Here is an 8,346-nt window from a genome sequence, read left to right as displayed (position 1 = left end):
TTTCTCAAATTTTTTTCACAAAATCATAAATTTGTACTGCTGGTCTCACTCAACCTGCCCCCTTTCTTCTATTTTATTTTTACAGTTTATCTCTTAAACCCTGTCTCCTTTTCTCATGGTGGTAATAATAATGAAAAATATTTCTTCCCTGTTGATAATAAAGACACCATCAGATACAAGTGAAAGAAAGAGGAGAAACAGAGAGAGGGGGTCTGACAATCACATTAGCCAGAGTGCATGGTTGTTTTTTGGAGAAAATAAGAATAGTATCTATCCGTGTGTGTGTGTGTGTGTGTGTGTGTACAGTATGTAAAAGAGAGGCAGCACTCTGATATGAGCTAGTTCTTTATTCACTTGATAATGTAATTTTACTGTGATACACCACGCATATGCATACTCCTAACATTCAGAGTTGCTAATCAACCTAAGCTGCATGTCTTTTGACTGTGGGAGGAAGCTGGTGTACCTGGAGAGAACCCACGCAGGCACAGGGAGAACATGGAAACTCCGCACAGAAAGGCATCGGGTCTGCTCAGGAGCTGAGGGAGGAGATTTAAAAAAAAAAAACAAGAGACATTGGAATTAAAGTATGGGGTAAGAAATGGAAAACAAATGAATACAGTCAAGATAAAAGAGGCTAAAATGAGCAAAAAGTGAAGCAGAGCAGATAGAAATGATAAAATGATGGAAGGCACTGATCAAAAACAGAGCAGCCAAAAAGAGAAGGTCTTGGGGAATATTAACTAAACCTGTTGCAAATTAACATCAGATGTGCAAATTATTGCGATGCTGCAGTTTTTCACTTTAGTGGCATATTTACCAGCACCTGTGAGATAAATGACCACACAGCCAGAGCTGTGTTAATTTGAATACACCTCCACTTAAGATCTGGTGCTTGTAGGCTATTGTGCAAGTGTGGATCGAGAAGAAGTGTGGAAGAAAGTTTACAGTAACTGAACTTTAATATGGCTGAATAAATCAACAAACATACTTTGGAACAGCAATTGCAGTCTTCTGCCAGTTAAATCATCTTGTATTTTGTTCAGTAACTGAAGCACAGTTTGACCTGAAACCTTCATATTCTCCTCTGGTGAGCAAGCAATTTACAAACCCCCTCTCCTTCCTCAGACATGTTCTTAACTCCAACAAGATATCAGATGATTAACATGCACCATAGTGATAGCAGGGCTGCAAATTTTACACCTGCTTTTGCAATTCCCTGTCCCAGTTGAGGTTCTCTTTAGGAGTGACCAGGATGGACAGGATTAGGAATGAGCACATCAGAGGGACAGCTCAGGTCGGCTGTTTTGGGGACAAGGTCAGAGAGGCCAGATTGAGATGGTTTGGACATGTGCAGAGGAGGGATAGTGGTTATATTGGTAGAAGGATGTTGGAGATGGACCTGCCAGGCAAGAGGACATGAAGTTAATTGGGGTGAGAATAGAGGATGCCGAGGATAGAGTTAGGTAGAAACAGATGATTCGCTGTGGTGACCCCTAACGGGAACAGCAAGACGAAGAAGACGAAGACGAAGAAGAAGAAGCAGCAGCGTAATAATAATAATAATAGATCAGCTGAATCGTCACCTCACCCAAAAATGTGAACAGCCTCAGTACCGCTGCTGGGCTCCTCCTGCCACAGCGCTCTGAGCAAAGCCACATGGTCTGGGTTGGGGACTGCCATCCCAGTCTTGAGGATCTCAGACTGGATGTTGTATTCATTAATAACGGTTTTCAAACCTGGGACTTGCCTAACCCGGACCTCCAAAAAACAGGAAATAACCAACTTTACTGGTGCCCACAGTAGTCAAACAGTCCAGAGTTCACCCTAATGTTTATAACAGACTGAATTTGTTTAATTTTGCTGCTACTTTTTGATTGGAGAACCTAACAGTGGACAGCCCAACGAGAAAACCCTGTAAACCTGGTATTGCCTCATAACACAGTAACTGTAGGATGGCAGATAGGTGAAAACATACCATGGGATCAACAAAAACTGTGTTTCCCAGACTAAGAACTGCCGTGGCTTGGTGCACCAGACCTCTGATCTTCTGCCCGATGGTTCTGGTCACCTGCAGGATAAAAATCGTCGGGTGACATGGCCACCACAGACATTCTTTTTAAGCTGTGCCAACATGTGTGACCCCTACAGCCTCACAGCAGAGGACTGCCATGCTGCTGTGGTCCAACTAGCTAACAGGTGCCACCGGGCCAGCCCATGCTGCTCTCCTCTCTGTCCTTGCAGCTCAGTTGTGCTCTGTGGAGTCCACTCATTTGTAGCTTCTACCTGAATTGTTTCATTCTGGAGTTTATTTTCATATCTGCAGACCTATTTGTACTTGAGATAAATGCTTAAATGGAAGTAAACTGACAGTGGAAATGTGAAAGCAAAGTGAACTGAAGGAGGGACCTTGGGGTGCCAGTTCTTCTCAGCATTGACCGGTTTGACGTGGCAGATGATCATTTCCACAGCCTGGCTGGGCAGTGAGTGGAACTGCTCTGGCAGCTCGAGGATCTGGCAGGACTTCAGCACCTGCTCCTTTCCCACGTCAATAAACTGAACCCTGAAAAACAGACCGTCATGTCTGTCGGGAACAGGGAGAATCTTCACCCTGTCGAGAAGCACAGTGACAATGCATACATTTACTTAAGAAATGAATCGCGATATACCCATAATGATGCCAAAAGTACGATAAGTTCAAGTGCTAAAATAAGTGTTTTAGCCTGAAAATTTGATCCAGCAGGGCAGGATCTGTCATTAATGATAAATGACTTGCTAACAGAATTTACAGAAATAATGTGCTAATTTATTTTAAAAGACAAAGTCACAATTAGAAGTACTGCTTGATGGTCACTGTCTCTCTGACCCCCATCTCTGTCCCCATGCTCACCTGCTGGCTCCTATAGTGGCACTGAAGGGTCTGAATTTTCTTTTGGAACAAAACAAAATAATAATAATTATCAAAGTTCATTTCATTGTCACTAAAGGGCTAAGAGGGTGGCTAGGGCTCAGGTCGTCTCCCAGCTAAGAGGTTGGAGGTTCAATTCGCGGTGCCTGCAGTCCACATGTCGAAATGTCCTGGGGCAAGACACTGAACCCCAGGTGCCCCCAATGGCCAGAGCAGCACCCTGCAGGGACAGCGCCGCCATTGCTGTTTGTTTGTGTGTGTGTGTGTGTGTGTGTACACGAGTTGACGCCGCAGATGGCTGACTTGGTTCTGTACCGGAGACAAATTCCTAATTTGTGTACATACTAGGCCAAAATAAAGTGATCATCATCATTAAGAGTGCGAGTAGCCTGCTTGTGAACTGGACTCGGGATAGATAACATCCTGCACAGAATCATGTTGTGAACATCATAGCTTCACGATAGCTGCAAACACACACCAATTTGCGCTCCTGCCTGGGGTTTCAATATATATGACAATGATTAAATAAATAAATAAATAAATAAGTAAAAAAACGGGTATATTTGCAAGTTGTACTGGTGCACCTAGCTATAAAATTTAGCCACACTGTTGCTAAAAAATAAATCACAAAAAGCAACTAAATGATTGCAGTCTGGAGCCCTGTCCAGTGTGACTACCTAGAGGTTGTATAATAATGCCAGACCTGTGGAAGACGTCATCCTCCTCCACAGCATATAGGCCTCCCACCAGCATCTCTTTGGCTCCTGGTTTCCTGTCGGCGTAGTAAGATGCCATTTCCGATGTCATGATGTGAAACCCACCATCATCTTTGCCGATGATATGACCGTACAACAGTGATGCTGTCTTCACATATAGAGGCACAACCTGAGACACAGCAGAGGTCAATATTTACCACACTGTACTTGTGGATTATGTTGTACAATCAGATGGTAATTATGGTTAATTTATTAAAACACTTTGTAGTATAAATCAATACTTTTTGGGCCTTCACATCTCTAGAAGGGCTAGAAAAACACTGATGTGAGATCAAATGTGATTATTATAAACTCAGAACCAGCATGAGCAGAGCAAGACGCAAGCTAATCTTTGTTTTTTTTGTCCAATGAATCGACTTTTTTTTTAGTTGACAATCTTCATTACTGAGCAAGGTCTGTGAAACAGTGGTCTCTAGGCACAGCTCTCTGATGGCTATTTAGAACCAAAAGCTCACAGCTGAAAAAGATGTGAACGCCCTCACCTGTATAACTCCAGAGGCAGGGAGCTCAGATTGATCCAGCTGGGAAATGAGCCTGTGACGGTCGGGACACATACTGCTGTCTCTGCAGAGGATAAAGCACATCATGGTCAAAAAAAAAACAAAAACAACAACAAAAAAAACCACAATGCTGGTGTACAAATTAGTAACTGAAGTTTTATAGTTTGGGTTTTTTCCCCCCAGTAATTCCAGACCTGCCAATCTTGAAGTAAGTCTTGGTGTGACACCAGTTTGGGGTGGGAGGTTTGTAATTTTATTCCCTTTATGTAGCTTGGGTTAGGGTTATGTAGATATACTTTTCACAGGACCACCCCCTCACAGGCTGGGAGGGGCGAGTTGAGCTGCACCCACCATAAATATCTTCATTATTTGAAGAAGTACAATAACAGACCTGCAGACTCCAAAGGACTTCAGGTAGCTGCACAGAGGCCTGTTGGTCTTCTCGTACTCTCGGGTGACAAGAATGCCCTGGGTGAAGGACAGCAGCACAGGAGGCAACAGGGTGTTGGTTCGTCCCATGTAACGCACAACACCAACAATATGGCTGATGTTCCTCTCAGAGATCAGCAGCACTGATCTGGCCAGAGAACGGTGGCTCTCTGTTTGATCCTGGGAGAAATCCAAGATAGAGAAATCAGAAAAAAAAATCATCATCCAAGGCATACTGAAACTGTGGCTACAGTATATAAATGTAATTATATATACAAAATATTTTATCCCAAGAGTAATGGCTTGCCTATTCTTACTCTGTCTGCGAGGTTTCTGAAGTTGTCAGCCATACACAACAGCCGGTTGCCAAACAGTTTCCGAGAAGTGGGGAAACTGTAATGGATGACACAAGATGCATCTGTGATCCCAAGACACTCCAGACAGCCGGTGGTGGTCACTATAGTTCAAAGGACAAACAACAAAAACCAAAGGAACGGCAGCACTGTTAATGTTCAGGGAGGAAATTTGCTGAAAGGCTCCAATGTCTTTTCTGTTAATGCTTTTCCAGTTAGCAGTTTCCTAGAAAATTCAGATTACCCAGAACGACATGACTGCGAGGGCCGATATCTTTCCTCCACTGCTGGATGACATTGTCAAACTGGTGTGTTAAGCCCTCATGGGTCCTGAGGCAGAATGTTGATTTTGACTTCATAACCTGAAGATTATAAAAGATACTAGTCAACTCCCAAAAAAATTCCTTCCTGCAGAAAATATTTGGGTGGCACACCAAAAAGGTTATACACTGAGGTAGGGCAGTCCTATTAATTCGGGGATAGGAGAGAATTGTCTGCCAGGTAGCAGCCAAAGCTTAACAGAATATTTAACACCATGAAATGCCACAGATAGCCAGGGAGAGCGCACACCACAAGTGTCTATCAACAAACCAGATTTTACACTGTAAATTCAACACAAAACAGTTTTATCTGTCAAAAAGTTGACTACAATATAGTGTCTCCTTCTCTCTCTCTCTGTCCCCCGTAGTGGCTCTCTACTTTATCTGCCAACTTGAAGACAGTTGTCATTTTCCCCTGAAGTGACAGATTGAGTTCATTGAGCAGGCTGAATATGTCCACAAGTAAGCCAGTTTTGGCGCTCAAGTGACCGAGATGTAACCGAGAGAATACGGTCATTTTTCAAAATAAAAGATCGTTCATACTCAGATAATAAATAAAACGGAAATAATTAATGATTTCTTGTGCGGCCCGGTACCAATTGATCCACGGACCGGTACCGGTCCGCGGCCCGGGGGTTGGGGACCACTGATATAGATAATTATTTTTGGAAATAAAGAAAGAAGTCTACCTTAAGTCCAGGACACTATAACATGTGTTGTCAGGAATCTTGGTGTAACTATTAATGAAGATCTAAATTTTAATGGCCACATCAAAGTTGTAACAAAATCATTATGGCATCTTAAAAACAGCCACAGTGAGAAAATTCTGTCTAAGCAGGATTTAGAAAAGCTCAGCTTATGTATCTAGTAGGGCAGTCTGCTGTATTGCACTGACTGGCCACCCCAGTACGACCATCAGACAACAACTCATTCAAAATGCTGCTGCCGGAACATTGACAATCACCAGGAAGAGAAAACACATCAATCCAGTCCTTAAATCTGTGCACTGGCCTCCACCTAAATACATAATTCAGTGTAAGGCCCTCTTCACTGTCTACAAGTCTCTCAATAGTCTGGGCCCAAAACACATCAGAGACATGTTTGCTGAGTACAGGCTGGTGGTGCCCAGAGTGCCAGCTGAACAAGGTGAAAGTGCCTTTAGCCATGATGCTGCCCACAGCTGGAACCAGCTCCCAGTGCAACTGACATCTGCCCCAAATGGAGCCACTTTTAAACAATGCTTGTTATGGCTTGTTCGAATGCTCAAGAAGATGTTATACATTTGTACGTGCAGGTGTTTTGGTTTAGAGCAGATGATGTATTCGTACTTGAGCTGGTCCACATAGTTCCTTAATTCCTGAAATTAGCAGGAGCCGACACAGTACCAACTTGACTGTATAAAAAGGCTCAGCTGAGACCGCCTCTCAGAGCATTGTTTTCATGCAACTGAACTGTATGTATTGAATGCTTCCTTGCTGCAAGTATTAAAATTCTTATATAAAGAAAATCGGCCTTGGTTTACTAAGTCGGTTTGTTTGATAGAATAACCCAAATTTAATAAGCCAATTTTGGCCGGCAATCGGGCGAAGGCGGGGTACACCCTGAACATGCAAACTCCACACAGAAAGGTCCCGGGTGGGGCCCGAACCCAGAACCTTCTCGCAACGGTGCTAACCACTGCACCACTGTGCTGCCCAGGTCAAAGATATTTAATATTCATTAGCTTTCTTACATTATGGAAATTGTTAGCCAATAGCAGAAGGTTACTTTGTCTTTTGGTTTTCTATACAAGCTTGTGACATCTGTTCTTCTGGTGAAGGAAACCCAACTGTCTTTTCCTACTGTACTGCAATACAATATTCAGAGAAAGGGCTAAGAAGTGTTAGCGTTAGAAGTGTGAAGAGTTAAGATTTCTCCATGAAAAGACAAAGGCTTACCAATGTGTTGGTGGACTAAACTGAAGATTTACAGCATTGAACTGTTTTACCTTGAACACATCTTCAACCTCCTGAGCAGAGCTGGCTACAATCAGAGTCTTCTGGCTGATGTCTGGGTTGAACTCCAGTGCACCCAGCATTACAGAGATCTTGCTGCTCTCTAGGGTCAGGAGGCTAACCTGTAGGAAGAAAAACAGTTATGAGAAAAAAAAAGAAAAAAAATTCACTGACAATCTCAGGCTTTGCTTCAATATGTAACTGCAACTTTACGGTGTAGTGTATTTGGGAATACAATCTAATTGTACAGTGGGGAAAATAAGTATTTGATACACTGATGATTTTTCAAGTTTTCCCACTTAGAGAGAATGGACAGATCTGTAATTTTCATTGCAGGTACACCTCAACTGTTAGAGACAGAATCTACAAAAAAAATTCCAGAAAATCACATTGTTAGATTTTTAAATAATTTATTTTCATTTTATTGCATGAAATAAGTATTTGATCACCTACCAACCAGCAAGAATTCTGGCTCTCACAGACCTGTTAGTTTGTCTTTAAGAAGCCCTCCTATCCTCCACTCATTGCCTCTGTTTGAACTCGCTACCTGTATAAAAGACACCTGTCCACACACTCAGACTCCAACTTCTCCACTATGGGCAAGACCAAAGAGCTGTCTAAGGACACTAGGGACAAAATTGTAGACCTGCACAAGGCTGGAATGGGCTACAGGACAATAGGCAAACAGCTTGGTGAGAAGGCAACAAGCGTAGGCGCAATTATTAGAAAATGGAAGAAATTCAAGATGACTGTCAATCTCCCTTGGACTGGGGCTCCATGCAAGCTCTCGCCTTGTGGAGTATCAATGATCCTGAGAAAGGTGAGGGATCAGCCTAGAACTACACGGGAGGACCTGGTCAATGACCTGAAGAGAGCTGGTACCGCAGTCTCAACGGTTTCCATTAGTAACACACTACACCGTCATGGCTTAAAATCCTGCAGCGCACACAAAGTCCCTCTGCTCAAGCCAGCACATGTCCAGGCCCATCTGAAGTTTGCCAAAGACCATCTGGATGATCCAGAGGAGGCATGGGAGAAGGTCATGTGGTCAGATGAGACCAAAATA

The 8,346-nt window shown here is 43.1% G+C and overlaps 1 protein-coding gene across 1 annotated transcript in view; it reads right to left on the bottom strand.

The window, feature by feature from the left end:
- Nucleotides 1-1,551: 1,551 nt before the first annotated feature.
- Nucleotides 1,552-8,346, bottom strand: part of tdrd12 (tudor domain containing 12) — a 29,272-nt gene continuing 22,477 nt past the window's right edge. Inside the window, exons 24-32 of the mRNA XM_020617529.1 lie at nt 7,274-7,402; nt 5,211-5,328; nt 4,931-5,070; nt 4,576-4,793; nt 4,167-4,248; nt 3,612-3,793; nt 2,410-2,611; nt 1,979-2,071; nt 1,552-1,761 (exon numbers count right to left, since the gene is read on the bottom strand). Coding sequence (XP_020473185.1) covers nt 1,588-1,761; nt 1,979-2,071; nt 2,410-2,611; nt 3,612-3,793; nt 4,167-4,248; nt 4,576-4,793; nt 4,931-5,070; nt 5,211-5,328; nt 7,274-7,402 — 1,338 coding nt within the window. The 3' untranslated portion in view covers nt 1,552-1,587. The remainder of the gene's footprint in view (nt 1,762-1,978; nt 2,072-2,409; nt 2,612-3,611; nt 3,794-4,166; nt 4,249-4,575; nt 4,794-4,930; nt 5,071-5,210; nt 5,329-7,273; nt 7,403-8,346) is intronic.

Source organism: Monopterus albus, unplaced genomic scaffold (assembly GCF_001952655.1).
Source record: "Monopterus albus unplaced genomic scaffold, M_albus_1.0 scaffold191.1, whole genome shotgun sequence".
NCBI classification, from domain to species: domain Eukaryota; kingdom Metazoa; phylum Chordata; class Actinopteri; order Synbranchiformes; family Synbranchidae; genus Monopterus; species Monopterus albus.
This window is presented reverse-complemented; position numbering and strand designations above follow the sequence as displayed.